At 34.4% G+C, this 17643-nt stretch overlaps 1 protein-coding gene across 5 annotated transcripts in view; it reads right to left on the reverse strand.

The window, feature by feature from the left end:
* Positions 1–895: 895 nt before the first annotated feature.
* The window catches only part of LOC128242168 (rotatin-like), a 44248-nt gene continuing 27500 nt past the window's right edge, over positions 896–17643 (reverse strand). For 2 of the 5 annotated variants that reach the window (XM_052959237.1, XM_052959236.1), the window contains 4 exons: positions 13868–13967; positions 12134–12203; positions 3424–3593; positions 896–1497 (listed from right to left, as the gene is read on the reverse strand). In XM_052959237.1, the coding sequence (XP_052815197.1) occupies positions 1400–1497; positions 3424–3593; positions 12134–12203; positions 13868–13967 (438 nt within the window). In that variant the 3' untranslated portion in view covers positions 896–1399. Of the gene's footprint in view, positions 1498–3423; positions 3594–12095; positions 12204–13867; positions 13968–17643 lie in introns of those variants that run through there. The other 3 variants (XR_008262549.1, XR_008262548.1, XM_052959238.1) reach the window with 3 other exon arrangements.

A 17643-nucleotide genomic window follows, 5' to 3' on the forward strand; every position in this document is an offset into this window, starting at 1 on the left:
GAAATTCACGGCAACTGTCACACGATGTTCAGTTGATTTCTGCTGTTTGAAACCTAGCCCACAAACATCATTGGCTAAGGGTGAATACGCTAAACACGCCCCAATCCCATAAGTGGTTCTCAATACTGTTTCTGCTTTTTTTTTTACTTTTTCATTTTGTTATACAACTTGTGGAACATGTGTAATTTGTAAAAGTGTATATTTGGTATATACCTGTTACAGTTTAGTTAGAAACATGTTGTTTGCCAATAATAGGTATAATCAAGGTTTGGCAAGATTGGATAACCAAGAAAATGGATTGGATAAGCCAGTGAAAAATGCAGGTTTTTTTTAAAATAAAGAGGCCTCTCAAGTTTAACAAAGCGATCAGGATTGTAATTCATTTTTATGGGGATATTATGGCAATTAACAGTACCAAGATTCATAAGGTATACAGGGTTTCCACCAGGATTTGCCGAACGCTTGTCGGGAGTGACTAATGGGGTGGGTTTGGTAGGGGTGTGTCCTCCCTACGTCGTGATTTGTTTATAACTGTAGTGCAAATGGTGCATGTTTTCCTGCATTTTACGCTGAACAAACCTGCTACATGTATATAGTTCACCTATAAAATTTCTGTTTTTCATGTTTTTCTACTCCTTTTTTACTTAATTTTATATTAAAACCGTTGACGTACCCAGTGAAATGTGTAAAATGCGGACTTAAGTCTGCTGTGCTTGTACATAAAGAGCGGAAATCACGGGAGTTATGGGATCGTACCCAAATAATTATAAAATACAATAAAGGAATATAGCGAACGCTCATTCATTCAGATAGGAGACTATTACGCTGGCTGACGTAATCCGCACGTGCATGTATTTATAGCTGCAAACGACAAGGAAAACATATAAGTTGGCGCTAGTTTCTTCACGTTTTAATCACCTTCATTATTCAATACTTAAAAAATGTACGATATGAATATATACGAAATAAAATAATGGCAAAAACTAAGAATAGAAAGAGGGAATGTTACAGCATTAATGACGATGAACTGACTGTTGACGACGCGACTACACACAGAATGTCAGACAACATGTAAAACTTTCAAACTAGACAAGGAACCTGTGCTTGTCCTTGCCCCACTCTGTCACAATTTGCTCGAGCCAATTCTCCATGAAGTTGGCAACGGTGGGGCCCTCCATAGACACCCGTCAGATTGCATTCAACGCTTCATTCTGTAGTCGGTTTCTTTGCGCCGTTTTAAAACGACATTTGTTACGTTGTGCCGTTTTAACACGTTTCATGGTCGAGAACCCTCGCTCGACGACGGAACAAGCAGGCCTACAGTAGCAAATAAAATTAGGTTATATATGGCACCCCGCAACGGTCCGGCCACCTTCTACATCAGAACTGCTGTAGTTGCCTAGCGATGTGTCGTGTCCTGCGTGATGGTGTTTTTCAGTACTCGATACTCAGAGGCGGCTTCGCTGGCATCTGGAAGAAACATCGGTCTACCATTATCTGTAAATAACAATGACAGATATGATTCAAAACAGAAATTTATAAAAGAGAATGGTTTTACATATGTTGAATATTAGTAAAAAAAATATATTGGCATTTCCGAAACACATGTATTGTTGAAACTATGCAAAACACAAACTGCAAAAGTGATGCAGCCAGTGGCATGTGGGAACGTTGTATATATATTCGAAAATCAACCATGTACACGAGCAATAGTTTTATATGCACGCCAATTTGGGCATATCTGATTTTTTAATTGAGTTGACTTAAAACTCAAAATAATCTTTCTTTTGTTCAGTTGAAGTCAATATCTCAAAAACATGTAAAGTTATGGAGGGAAAATATGGCACCAAAATTATTGTTCTTGTGCACTGCACTTCTCCTAGTGAGTTCAATCTGTATATGAAGTATGAAGTATACACCTTTAATACTTTTCATAATAAGGCTGGATAATAAATAAGTATGACAATCATCAAAGGGAAATAGCTAAAAAATCATCTGCACCCAGAGTTATGGTCCATTACTCACAAAATGTAATAATTTTATGTATATGATACTGTGTTTTTGATACTAAAAATCAGTACGTTATACCGGATTTTAAACTTAAAGTGGAAATCGAAATTATTAGAGAATCGCCTTATTTGTGGGTTGGTCACTTAGATATTCATTCAGCAGAAAATAAAGTACCATATATTTCATATGTTTATCCGTTGTTGTACAATCATCATTTCCAAGTGACTGTCCCCATTTCTACCACCAGCTTAGAAAATCCCCACTAGGTAGTCATAGACTGCATCTGATACTTTTAAAAAATGAAGAAAACAACACAATCATGAACCCAAACAAATGAAAATAATATTGGGCATGCGTTTTACATTCAAAAGTCTTCGTCTCAGTTTCTGATGTTGCTTCATTCAACAAAAACAATTACCAATTCTTACCTATTATTACTAGAGCAATCTATGAACTCTACCAGAAGTTTAATTTCTCACGAACAAGTGAACATAAAAATTACAATCCAAATATTAAAACCAGAACTGTGTCAAGTTGACACCAGGTCTTGTGTTGCTTGCTAAATTGCATATGGGAATGAATATAGATAACAAAACCACAGGGATGTCTCATATTATGATAAAGCTTGGTGAACATTAGTAACCCGTACAATCTCCCTATCTGGGCTGCATGTCTTTCAGACTAGGCAGCATCATTTGAAAATATGGGCCATGTATATCATCTGGGTTTTATCTATAATGGACCATATTGTCCACTATCCCATGTAAGCAAATGAGTTATGGAAATAATTATCATATAAACATTTGTATATTTGTGTCTTCTTCAGTATTATATAATCAAATATCTACATTATTTTTTAATAATAATTAGGTTTATAAGTTACTTTACAGTACACATACATTCATATGTAGATAAATGTATTTACATTGTTTCAGTTACATATAAAGAACTAACTTAACTAATCATTGGCATGCTGCTTATCATCATGTACCAATTTCAAAACATTTAGCATCTTATAAATTTAAAGTCCAAACATCTACAAAAAAGGAACTTAAACAATAAACTAAAAAAACATGGTTTAAAGAACACCCATCTTGTAACAATCTTAATATTACCATAGACTTGATGATCACACTGTCGGAACACTAACATGGCGCTATATCCAACTGAGCTACATGTAATTGGGTGACTGGTTACAATAATCTTTTTACTAGTTTTAGGCCGACAGAGGCACTCCTTCCATTTATCTTTGCCACCAATTAAGAAATCCTGGAATGAAAAGTTCGCCCAATGTGGGGCTCAAACCCACAACCGCAGGAACTCTAGCACAATACTCTAACTAATTGAGCTAACCGGGCGACTGGTTCTTACCCACACGATTCACATGTATCTACTTGTATATAAAACACTTACTCCAGATCCGAATCCTAAGCATTGGCCATGGTTCCCGACAAGTATATATTCCCTCATGCCATGCTACATTCCATGTGACTCCCATCAGTTTAAGGTTCAGCGGCCGGCAGCATTTTAAGTGGACTTTTCTAATAGTGGATAGTGGGCCGGGCCGGAATGGTAGGTTGTATCTGTAAGATAATTATAGGTTATTGTACTATACCTCATTGATATGTCCAATCTTAAACTCTCATTTTCAACAAGTGACGGTACAATATGTTTCCGTAACACCAGATGTGGACGCACACACTTACAAACAAAACGTCAAAATGAAATCAACGTTTATTATAGAGTCCAGGGAAAATAGAAAAAAGAAAACAAAACCACATTCTTACAAGTAAACATACATAAACAAAACCTTTAGTTGAAAGGTGTTATTCATATTTCATATACCAAGCTTATTTGCTAAATACTGAGGCCAAGTATTTCTGTGGAAACTGCTCAAAGAAATACTGTGAAAAATGCCTGGCACTTCAATCCTCTAACAGCATACTGTGTTGGGCAGTAAGGATGTGGACAAGTGGGTGGGGCAGGGCAACACCCTTAATCATGTGACTTTCACCCACAAGAGGTCATACAACTTCTATGTGATGACCATTCTGAGATGTGCTGCCACCTCTGCCTGTCCTTGAATCACAGGTTAGAGCGTAAATTACTTATTTATTAAATGCAGCTGTTAATGTGACCTTCACCCACAAAAGGTAATTGAACATTAGTATTGGGCGAACTTGTATGAACTTACACATAAAACTGTTTCTGAATCTAAATACTAAAATAATCCAGTCACTTATCCATTATTCATAATTTCTTAAAATCAGAATGTGCAGAAGCATCAGCTTGATCTCAGACCTGGTTAAGGGCATATACAAGATGACCAATTTCACACAGCTTCCATCTAAGGCTGCTTAGGTAACAAGTCTCAACCAGGTAAGAGAAGTCAGAAAGTAGAACCAAGGCTCCTTGAATACCTCTGGCAAGTTCATGCTGACAAAATTCAAGGACTTGAAAAAGAAACTGAATCTGGATGAGCTTGAGAAGAGGACAGTAGAACAGATGGACAGTGTCAGGCTTCTGGAAGCGCGAAGAGAAGATGGCAGAAGCCAACAGCCTGCTCTAGGAGATGTTGACTAAACCTGACCTGACTGGCACTTTCCAGCCTGATACCAGGCTTACACAACTGCTGTCTGATATTCAATCAGAATTTCCATCAGGAGAGATTATTCTGGTAGATAACAGCAATAACAGGGTGAAGATATTGAACAGGGAATATAAGGTAATAGCCATGTGTGATGTTTCTCCCCCTGCCCTGTGACTGAAAATCAGGTGACTGTAGCAGTAAACTGTGCTAATCCTGTCAGGCATGAGGTCCACTTTCTCACTGTGTCAGTTGGCACTATCAAGATGACCAGGAAGTTCTCAGTTGACCATGAATGCAAGTCCATCAGACACCATGGGGACCAGTTGTATGTGGGGTCTGGCACAGCCCTGTACCTCTACACTACAGACGGCAAGCAAGTCAAGAACATATGTAGACAAATCAGGAGGTTGGAACATTTCGCTTTGAACCAAGCTGGCAAATGTGAGTGAGTATGAGCATGTGTTTGTGTGTTCATGGGCCTGCAACACAGTGGTGCAGGTTGAACCGGAATGCGGTTAGAAGCTGGCCACAATGGTGGTGAGTAGAGAGGGCATCAACTGTCCTAGGGTAGTTTGGTACAGCTGCAACACTGGCAGACTGATTTTTGGTGGAGCTCAAAATGACACACTGCTGATGGAACTCTAGTAGAGAGACAGTCCAAAAGTCAACAAAAGCTGGGAATAGTTGATGAAGTTATAGAAGGGAAACAATGAGAGGGACAGAAATCAGATGCAAAACAGTAATATTATATATTATAACTGTAACTGCTTGAGTGTGTAAATCATATTTTAAATATAATTTAATTTAATTCAAATCAATTCATTGTAATCAGCATGCTAATTAGATTTTACTTATATAACCAGTGTGCGAAATTAACCTTTTTTAACTTGGAAGCAAATGGGGCTAAGACTTTGAGATTTCTGCAGCACGAGCCAAATTTCAGTAGCCAACAATTTAAAAGAAAACATGGGGTACTTTACATATTTGAAAATAAGGAATGGTATTAAAACTGTACACTATCTTTTTTATTTAGTGTCAGATGCAAATATGGTGATTGAGTGGTCCTGTGTTGCCAGGGGGTTGGGAGGTAGTTGTTGGTTCGATGGAGGGGGTGCTGGCTCTGTCAACCTGTGTTTCACGGGGGTGGGATAGTTGGTGTAGGGGGTATGAAGGTCCTGTCAACATTAGTCCATACAAATAGCCGCTTCAGAGTCTTTGACAGTTTTTTGTTTTGGCAAAGGCTAAAAGAGTTCCCTAAACGCACATTATTGTGGCTATTTCAATATATGCTGTTTGTAGTGCTAGTGACAGGATTACTAACATCTATTTAATATTTTCTGGTAACTCTATAATCAAAGTTTGTTTGAAAGGCAACAACAATAATAGCATCCAATCTTCAGTATTGACAGTCTGAAATAAGATTTTTGTCAAAATAAGTTGGTAACCGGTGTCGAGGTTAACATTGACCCGTCATTTTTTCAAATAACAAGCCTGTGAATTGTATGTTTAATGTGTAACTTTAAATATTTCATTATTAATATTTATAATTGAAAAAACTTTTTTAAATTTACTTCTGCATCATATTATATCTCATGAGATGTATATATCAAGAAATACCAGATGGCGTTCAAGATGACCGCCATAGATATCTTCTTTTTTATCTCTAAATATTGCACACATTTATATATATAAGCTTGTTTATTTTAATGTATATTGTTCTTGTTCCCAGTGTACCTAAAATGTACATGCAGCATTGTTGACCTCAAGTTCAAGTCAAGATCCTTTCACGTTCAATGAATTAAATGGCCACAAAATTTGATACTAATTCAATTTGTGTGTATCTGGGATAACATATTAAATGTTATTTGATTTTTTTTTCAGTTACATCAGCTATCTTTTTATAGAGTCGTTAACATAATTTAGTAATCTACTAGTGTTATGGAAAGGTAAAGGACCCTCTCAGATTATATCCAATATGTTCACCAAATCCAATATGCCCACCACTGGCATTGATTACTTGTCTCAACTATAGAGCTGAACATAAGTTTGGTTGGCTTTGAATGCGCTTTATGGTTGCCAAAATGTGAAGTTATTTGGCACTGAAAAGGCCTAATATGAAAAACACATGGCTCTAAATGAGCTAAATTTCTGACAACATGGTTGTGGTCTAATAGGGACTGACAATGCGAAATGAAAGCTGCACCTTTTTGTTTGTTTGGTTTTGAAGGGCTTTATGACTGCCAAAATCTGCACTGAATAGGCTAAGGAGAGCTACACATAGGTTTGTTTTGCACTGAATGGGGCCCAAATGATGCAATCTTTAGGTTTTAATTAGATTTGCATACATGTTCTATGGATCTTAAAAGCATTATAGTTGCCAAAATAGGTCTCTTTGGCACTGAATATGCTTAATTAGAGATGCCCATCTGTTTGGTTTGTTCTAAATGGTCTTAATGGTCAGTGACAAGAGTTGGTCTATTTGGCATTCGTTTGATTTAATAAGAACTGCATATTGGTTTGGCCGATATTGTTGCCAAACTTTAATATTTGGCACTGATCATGCTCAATAAAAGTTTAATTTCTGTCAAATTGTGGCGCGTTTGGAACTGAGTAGGCTTTATTACATTTAATCACTTCACTGCAGACAACTAGGTATTATTAATCTGCTGTAAGATTTGCTTCCCTTGACTTGAAACAGTATGTAACAAGTTGAGTATACATATTTGTTGTTGTCTGTAATGCAGCAATTGATACAATGGCAGTTGGTTATGAATTCGTTGATTTTTAGACAAAATTTGAAATACTTAAGCAAAACGATGAAAATAATGATGTAAACAACAACTTGAAAACGCAAGAGAAAAAACATCTAACTGAAAATAAATAACAACAGAAACAAAATATAATAGAGCAAGTAAGGTATAAAACCGTAGACGTGGACAAAATTATATCTGAAAACATTTACAATTTACATTCATTTAAAAGAACAAACAGCGATATAAAAGTTAATGATTTTACTCTTAAAATGAGATTCAAGAAATATTCAATTCATTCCTTCGACTGAGCTTAATGAATTCTTGTGTCATATTTATATTTCTAATAGAAATCAAAATTGTGACAAGAATGTGCCAACAAGCCTTTAAAGCTTTGAGCTATGTCGAGAGACATCTTAGATACGTTAACACAAAGATATCCGTCATTCATGATGTTGAATTTACTAAAGTGAGACACGTCTTGAAAAGCAAACAGAAACAACTGATGATGATGGCAACAAGCCATGAGCAGCCAAGACTCTTACTGACACACATCTAGAGCAGATGTTTCAGGCCCACACTCATGGTGATACCAGTGCACGAGCCCTCATCCATACCATTTGGTACACATGCGCTACATTTTTTGGTATGGGTACTGGAGCTGAAAAACGTACCACGTTCACCTGGGGTTGGACACTGGAACTGGGCTTGAGTTCATTAACCTCAAAACTGAGCGACAAACAAAAACAAAGACTGGTGAAAACACTCAAAATGTTAAGTAAGAAGAGTTTTTATTACAATAAAACTGCGATCAATAACTGAGGACGCTGGGGACAATTATCGGTAAGTCGTAAACGGTGAAAATTATGACCTCGAGGTATCATAATGTTTTGTGCATGATCTGTGTATTTGGAAGTGACAATGGTGCTCGATTCAGTTTGCTTGAATGTAATATAAAAAGATGAAATGTAATAAAAATGTTAAGTGATTTCATTAATGCCGTGACTTTTTATATAAAATGAAGGAATACGTAAAAGCAAATTCAAATGAACTTGATTTTGAAATGCTTAAGTGCATCATAAAATAGTTATATCATATATACACAAAGATTCATGTTTTATTGCGACGTGGACAAATTTGCACCTGGGGTATTATTTAGACACGTTGATATGGTAATTCAGAACATTTAATTTATTCAATAAAATGCAAATAGTTTGTGTTGAAAAGAACTTTGACAATGATGAAGCTAATATTACCAAGGTAAAATATCAATTTCTGCATAAAGTAAAATTCTTATTCACAGAGTGACGTTATGTTGCAGTAATTAAAGATGGGAAAAAACGATATCTGTCTACCAAAAATGCAAATGTCATATTGTCGGAAAATATTTAACTGCATGAAGTCACGTTAATTTTATTAAAAAAGAAAATGAAAAAAGAGTGTTAAGTCAATAACATATTAAGAATAAGTTGAAATAGGAGTGTGATAGCATTTATAAATAAATGTATTTAACAGTTGAGCATATCATTTTGATAGCATATGATTCTCCAAGGGAGACCAAATAGCTTAACTAAAAAAATAATTTCTAAATAAACAAGAGCTGTCATAGAGACTCGACTATTCCGCCGCTTTTCACTGTAAGGATTGAAAAGTTTTGGCAAAACATGCATGGATCACTATTAGATTAGATTTCAATGCAATACATGATGTGCTGAGATATTAAAATAAATGTGGTAACATGCAAAATTTTAACCAGAATTGTTAAGTCTAATAATAAAGGGCCATTATTTGCAACATACAGTTATCTAACTTGGTTATTCAATTAGGTTGGGTGGTTGAATACCATTGTATAAAGTCTCAATGCAATACATCAATGGACTTTGAAAATTTGAGGTGATACGTAAACTTTAACATACATTTTAAGTCGAAAAAGGGCCATAATTTTGTCAAAATGCTTGATAGAGTTACTTCATCCTGTGTACAGGTTGGGGGCATGATGGTGAACAATCTTGCAATGTTTCAAAGCCAGATGTAAATGGACTTTGAAAATATTTGAGGTAGTACGCAAACTTTAACGTAATTTTAAGTAGAAAAGGGGGCATAATTGTGTTAAAATGCTTAATAGAGTTACCTCCTCCTGTGTACAGGTTGGGGGCTTGATTGTGAACAAGTGTGCAAAGTCTCCAAGGAAGACCAAATAGCTAAACTAAAAAACAAACCCCAATAAAAAATAGACATGATCTTTCAGTCCTTTGTAGACTTAGTCTTCTAAGAAATTAAAAAAAGGTTTACTTAGTAAACAAAATTGTATTATTATAAATTTTCTTTCTTTACTATTACACGGTTAAGCCATTCAAAATTAACAAATACTAAAATATAGATTGTTGCGTTATCTGATATGAAATACCACTGGTCAATTTCACACTAAATCAATATTTATATGAAAAACTACAGAAACCTGAAGACCTTGGGGCAAGTTTGTACCTATGTGTAAATTTACCCCATGGGTATTTACATTCATATGCACCTATTTTTACCTGGGGTTCATTGGCCCACAGGGGTGTATTTGCCCCTGAGGGTAATTTTACAAGTTTTTACAAGTTTATTGATACACTTAGCACATACATACATGTGATAAAAGGTTATACAACAGTATATTAATAACTACAATAACCAGGCTGTGGGTTGTTACTATCAGAAGGAGGAAATAATGCGGAAAAGTGGCTACACATTTATAAAAATAATATTGTTATATAATCCAATTAATATAAATACTGTAAAATATTTAAATCTCTTGGAAACAACACTACTCATCTTTTATTGAGACAACCCTCAAGAAACCCAAGTGTGTATTGCCACTGGTAATGTTTGTAGAAAGTTTCATGTCAATATCAATGTGTTCTAGTTATTGCCAAGTTGTTGTAGAGTTGATGATTAGCCGCAGTAGATGACAACTGAATGACTATCATACTACTGTGACTTTTTATTCTTTACGAAAAACAGACAAGAGAAAAAATAGAATATCATGGAAATAAGAATCTCACCCTACCCTAAAGCCATGTTGTCTAATTTATTGTGTTCGACATGGCTTTGGCATATAACGACAAAAAGTCAAGTAAAGAGTGCCTTATCAGACCTTCATGGCTCAGACTATATGATTGTATATTACTTAGCAATTTTTTTTAACTTTGAGAAGGTTACAGACAACAGAATAATTTTCCTATAAATTCTATAGTCAATTGACCAATTTGAATACATGATAACACTGATTGCTATCGCTCCACGACCCCGAACACCATTTATTGGGGAAAAGCTCCACTTGTGTACTAAACATTAAACAACATTGGAAAAAGGTTACATTTTCCCTCAGAAAAAAATGTATTGGTTGAACGTAACCACTGTGTATTCGGTAAAATGACAATATCTGGTGTACGAGGACAAACAATGCGGTGAAAATTTTAACAAGAGGGCCAAGATGGCCCTATATCTCTCACCTCAGTAAAACTATGGGCTAAAGACAAATTGATAATTAAAGGGCAATAACAGGGATTTGGCTTCTCTGCTGTATTATGCCCATTCACATTATCACCAAATTTGTTATAATAGGACAAATGCTTAAAAAGTTATTGATAGGACAGGATAAATTTTAGGTAATTTTTTTGATAGGAGCACAATAACTCTCGGGTAATTACAGCAATTTTGCTAATTATCAAACACGTTCATACACATTCAGACCAAATTTAGTCATAATTGGACAAAGGGTTAAAAAGTAATCGATCGGACTACATACTGGAGGGTTCCTGTCTGCCCTTCCATACACCATAGGTGGAACTATTATACGTCCGGTTTTCAAACACATGACAAATATGTATTTGTTTTAAAAGATACAAAGGGCAACAACTCATACAATATTTTGGTTGAATGTTATGTAACTCGTCAATAAAACTCCCAATATACTGTGAATAAGCTGATGAAGTTGGAACCGTCAATGATTTTAAAACAATAAATAACAATAAAAAAAACCAGATGACCCATATTCAAACTTGTCTGAACAAGGTTTTTCTGTATTTGGGCTCTGTGACCTAGTTTTTGGCCCCAAATGACCCATATTCGAACTTCAGCAAGAAATCATCAAAACAGCCTTACAAATTTTCGGGATATTTGGGCTGAAAATGTTACCTCTAGGGTGCAACGTTTTTCCGTGTTTGGGCTTTGTGACTTAGTTTTTGACTCCAGATGACCCATATTCGATTATGAGCTAGAAATAATCAAAACAACATTCTGACATATCTCCAGGATATTTGGGCTGAAAAGGTTACCCCTAAAGTGTTAACAAGGTCTTTCCATATTTGGTCTCTGTGACCTAGTGTTTGGCCCCAGATGACCCATATTTGAACTTGAGCTAAAAATCAACGAATCAACCTTTCTGAGAAATTTCCAGGATATTTGGACTGAAAATGTTACCTCGAGAGTGTTTATAAGGTATTTTCACATTTGGGATCTGTGACCTAGTTTTTGACACCATGACTCATATTCGAACTTGAGCTAGAAATCATTGAAACAACCTTTCTGACAAATTTCCAGGTTATTTGGGCTGAAAATGTTTCATCTAAAGTGTTAACAAGGTGTTTCCATATTTGAGCTCTGTGACCTAGTTTTTGAACGCAGATGACCCATATTCGAACTTGAGCTAGAAATCATTAAAACAACCTTTCTGACAAATTTCCAGAATATTAGTTTTTTACCCCAGATGACCCATATTCGAAATCGTCCAAGTAATTACTGGGACTGGATGTGTTCTAATATCTTTTCCACCCAACAATCTTTTTTGAAGGCTGCATGCAAGGAAGGATCTGAAACATATCAAGATTGTCGGAAAACAGCTCATTGAGCTAATGTTTCTTGTTAGCATATTCCTGACTAAAATAAAGATTCTTTATTTTATCTTGTATCTTGAGGTTAAATGAGTTTCACAAAATTATACAAGTGTAATAAATTAAAAGGCCCATCATATCTTGTCCTTTTTTCTTTTAAAAACTGCCATAAACTTTAAGGCAGCTTCATATAAATGAAAATCAATAAAAAAATACTAAAGTGACCACAAATTATTTGAAAACATATGTTCATATTTTCAAAACTGCAATAAAATTATGAAAAAAAGAACAGTAGTGAAAAAATAGTTGTGAATTAAACAACAATTAAATGATAACATGAGTTGTATAATCTTTAATATGACATTAAATATCCTTCCAGGCACTTAAGCTCATTTCCTAACAAGGGGCAAACTTGTAAACAAGGGTTTAATTCCCACTTTTTATATTTGCCTTCATCTACAAGGGTCAATCTTGTTATATAAGCGTAACTGTTGCTATTATCAACAAGGGCCAATCTTGTCATATTATATGACTATTGCCCTTACCTACAAGGGTCAATCTTGTTGTACAATGTTACTATTGCTATTATCTACAAGGGTCAATCTTGTCATATAATGTGACTATTGCTATTATCTACCAGGGTCTATCTCTTCATATAATGTTCCTATTGCTATTATCTACAAAGGTCAATCTCATCATACAATGTTCCTATTGCTATTATCTACAAGGGTCAATCTTGTCGTACAATGTTCCTATTGCTATTATCTACAAGGGTCAATCTTGTCATATAATGTGACTATTGCTTTTATCTACCAGGGTCTATCTCTTCATATAATGTTCCTATTGCTATTATCTACAAAGGTCAATCTCATCATACAATGTTCCTATTGCTATTATCTACAAAGGTCAATCTCATCATATAATGTTCCTATTGCTATTATCTACAAGGGTCAATCTCGTCATACAATGTGACTATTGCTATTATCTACAAGGGTCAATCTTGTCATTTAATGTGACTATTGCTATTACCTACAAGGGTCAATCTCGTCATGCAATGTTCCTATTGCTATTATCTGCAAGGGTCAATCTCAGCATATAATTTGACTATTGCTATTATCTACAAGGGTCAATCTTGTCATATATTTTGACTATTGCTATTATCTACAAGGGTCAATCTCATCACATAATGTGACTATTGCTATTATAAACAAGGGTCAATCTCGTCATATAATGTAACTATTGCTAGTATCTACAAGGGTCAATCTTGGCACATAATGTGACCATTACTATTATCTACAAGGGTCAATCTTGGCATATAATGTTCCTATTGCTATTATCTACAAGGGTCAATCTTGGCATATAATGATACTATTACTATTATCTACAAGGGTCAATCTTGGCACATAATGTGACCATTACTATTATCTACAAGGGTCAATCTTGGCATATAATGTTCCTATTGCTATAATCTACAAGGGTCAATCTCGTCATATAATGATACTATTACTATTATCTACAAGGGTCAATCTTGGCATATAATGTTCCTATTGCTATTATCTACAAGGGTCAATCTCGTCATATAATGATACTATTGCTATTATCTACAAGGGTAGAGCATGACTACTGCTATGTTCAATACCAACCTTGGTATATAATGGCCAGTTGGTCCACGGCAGATTTTTTCATCCCAGGATCAACTGAGAGAGATGTAAATATCGCATACACCTTCCACAACCCATCCACCTGTAAAACATAACAAGACACTTAAAAGGATATTGATGATGAATGTAAAACATTAAACAACCCCTTTTTTAGAGACTAATGTGACAGTCAACCTAAGGAGTCTGTGTGAAAAACTTTGCTGTAACTCATTGTTAATATTGTAACCACATAACCCTGATAAGGTGTTGACCTGAAAACTTTTGATGCTGATCTTTGAAAATTTTCGATGTAACCGCGTAACTCGATATTTCAGATAGAAAAAAACAACACTTTTTCAAACTTTCCAAAAACTTTGGTGTATCTCATTGTAACTAATTTAACGACAAAACTCTGATCAGATGTCGACCTAAAAACTCGACGTTTACGGTTAAACTTTGATTTTGTTTTCATTGTATATAATATGCGTCAGGAAATAGATGCTTTAAAGCTGCACTCTCACAGATATACTATTTTTACAACTTTTTCATTTTTTGTCTTTGAAAGAGCAGATATTTTAATAAACTGCAAACCAATGGTTTAAAATTGCTGACGAAAAAATCACATCATAGGTTTTCATATTTCCGTTTGAAAATTAATATTTTATGGCTTAAACCATTACCATTACTAACGGTTTAAGAAAAAATGCATCATAGTTTGAACTTAAGTATAAAAATCTGCCATCTAATATTTTATCAGAAGTCTTGGATAACTGGTGACCATGGATTTTCGCAAAAATTGGCTCGTTCCAAGACAAAAAATAAAAAAAAAGTTGTCAAAACGTTCAATCTGTGAGAGTGCAGCTTTAAAGGCACTCGCTCATGTTTTGGCACCATTTCTTCCAGGAAAGTATCTGAGAATTTTAATATTATAACTAATTTATTCATTGATACCGAAATTGAAAAAAAACATACACTTAAAATTTTACTTTAACATTTAACATATTCTTGTCAGTTTCATTATTCTTGGAAGGGTGATTTTCTACCTTTATAATGTTACTTCAATCAAGAAATGAAATTATCCACAAAAATCCTGATCACAGGTGGCATGACGCTTGAGCATTTGTTTTAAAGTTCATGATTCTATTATATTTGAAGAAAAACTTGAAAATACTTGTTCAACAATGTAATTCAGACATTTTTGACTTGAATAAAATTAAATTGAAAACATTAATAATTTTCATCAAACATGTTTTAGAGGAGAAGAGCTGTAAGCATTCGTTGTATAAATTTTGGTCACTACCGTACCTAATACTTAAATCTGAAATGTATTCCTACAATTAAAATTTGTTTAAAGAATATCAATTTACAAAGTGTACTAGCCGAATGAAGTAATAGACTTTGATACAGGTAAAAGAATGCTTCTTTATAAGCACAAGTTGAGACACCTTATAATGACAATAAGTACATTTTGAACGTTTTCTTTTTCTCCTTAAGTTATGCATTGAAATATCATTTGCACAAACAGAATCACATGTGTCCTTTGGTTTATATAAGACAGATTTCGTATCATTCTGCCTTTTTACTAAAATTATGCTCGCTATGATTTTTTTCAGAACAGACTTTACTTTTACAAAATAATGGAACCGTTACATTAACAATATCTTCGGTAAATTTACTTGAATTTGAATTGAAAGCATCTTTACTATTTAACACATTATCATGGATCATAGAGTGTAATACAAGACACAGGAACAGAGATGTAGGCAAAAGGTTTATTATTATATTAATTAATTAATTCAATAACAAACAAAAAAATATTCGAATACAGATTTTGACATTCTAATACCAAATGTTTGATCGAATATTCAAATGTATATTCAAATGTTCATTTGCATCCCTATTTAAGATCCATGATTCTATTACATTTAGAGATGTCCTTAAAAATACTTCTTTAACTATTGCATTCAGACAACTTGACTCAAATAAAATTAAAATAAAAACATGAATTATTTTTATCAAACATGCATTAATTAATGAACAAGAGCTGTAAGCATTCTTTACATTGTTCATTTAAATCTCGGTCACTACCTAAGACTCTGTATTTGTATATGGATATCAATTTACAAGGTATAAAAAGCTGAATGAAGTTATTGACTGTGCTACAGATAAAATACTGCTTCTTTTGCCCAGGATCATTCAACTTATAATGACAATACATACAAATTTAAGTTTTTCTTCATTAGATTTGCATTGAAATATCAAGTGTACAAGCAAAATCACATGTGTCCTTTAAATAAGGCCAAAAAAAAAAATACCTGTGTTTCCGGTAACATGGCTAAAAAAAGGGGTTGGTAGGTCAGGATTTTTTTTTTTTTTTTTTTTATTTGTTTACACTTTCCATATCATGCAATTTTCTGTTGCATCAGATCAATTATGTTATATCTACGCATTTCCTTATTTACAAAAAGTCTGATAAAACAGCATTGTTTACTGTCTGAAATCATTTCCTTACCTTCGACTACCGTATTTTCCCGCAAATTTTGCCCATGAAATCTGGTGTTTTTTGGTATACAATACTCGTTTGTAAGTCGTGATCGGTTTAATGGGAAAAATCCAGCACTTCAATTTCAACAAATCTGCGATAATGTCCTAGTCAAACAGTCAATTATCAACTAAGTTTTTAATTTGCTTGAAGAAAATCCACGAATTTCTTGTCAACTGTGAGCTCCTTAAACTAGGCCTTCAAGTGGAGGTAGGTTAATAAAAAAACAAGTAAAGGCGGATATGGATTTATTTTACTATCATATTTTCGTACATTACTACAATCAAAGTTTCATTCATATTTATAGTGAATTCAAACATTTCGGTCATTGTTTTAAGATTCCCAGATGACGATTATTGATTATTGTTTTTTCGATCGTATGGTATTTTCGCACCAGCCTAGGCGAAATCCTGGCAATCAAATGGGATCATACGGTATCCGACTGACCGAAAAAGATACAAACCATACCCACAATCCTTTGATCTTATCACCGCTCATGCTCTGACGTCACAAATTGTACTGTTTGATCTGCAGCCGACACATTCCAATAAATGTGTTGTTAACTTTCGCAGGTTTTTGTTTGGATTTCAGTTGATGGGACTTAAATAAGGCGAATAAATAACCATTGATAATTGCGGATAAATAATATAACAATTAATGAAATGTGTATTTGAACCTGGCAGTTAGCCTGCATGAATTCGCAAAGCCTAATAAGAAGCCTGCATGATATACGCAAAGCCTAATCGTAAAAAAAAGTAAGTTTTATTTTGGACATGGGTATGGATAAATAACACCGCGCACTATAATTCAAAATATTTTCATTAAAAAGACAGCAAAATATGTCTCCGGTGATCAACCACGTGTTTGGACCGTAAACATGCGTTTGCCAATTTTAAGATATTGGACAGGGTTCGCCGCCCTCCGCCATTTTGTTTTCCCGCCTTGGTATTACATAATGAATGAAAGTATATTCTCCGGGGACATTGAAAGACAAACAACAAAAATAATAACGATATATTTAAAAAAAAATATTTTTTTACGATAAAGTTTATTTTTTTTTATTTTTTTTACTTTTATGTCTAACAAAAGATTAGGGTCGGCGAGGAAAAAAAGGGTCGGTCGGGTCACCGGAAACACAGGTATTTTTTTTGGGGGCCTAAGACAGGTTTCGTATTATGCTAAGTTTCTTTTTCCAGTACTGTATCATTAAACTTCCTGGTTGAGAATTGATCATGCA

The sequence above is a fragment of the Mya arenaria genome, chromosome 8 (genome assembly GCF_026914265.1).
Source record: "Mya arenaria isolate MELC-2E11 chromosome 8, ASM2691426v1".
NCBI classification, from domain to species: Eukaryota; Metazoa; Mollusca; class Bivalvia; order Myida; family Myidae; genus Mya; species Mya arenaria.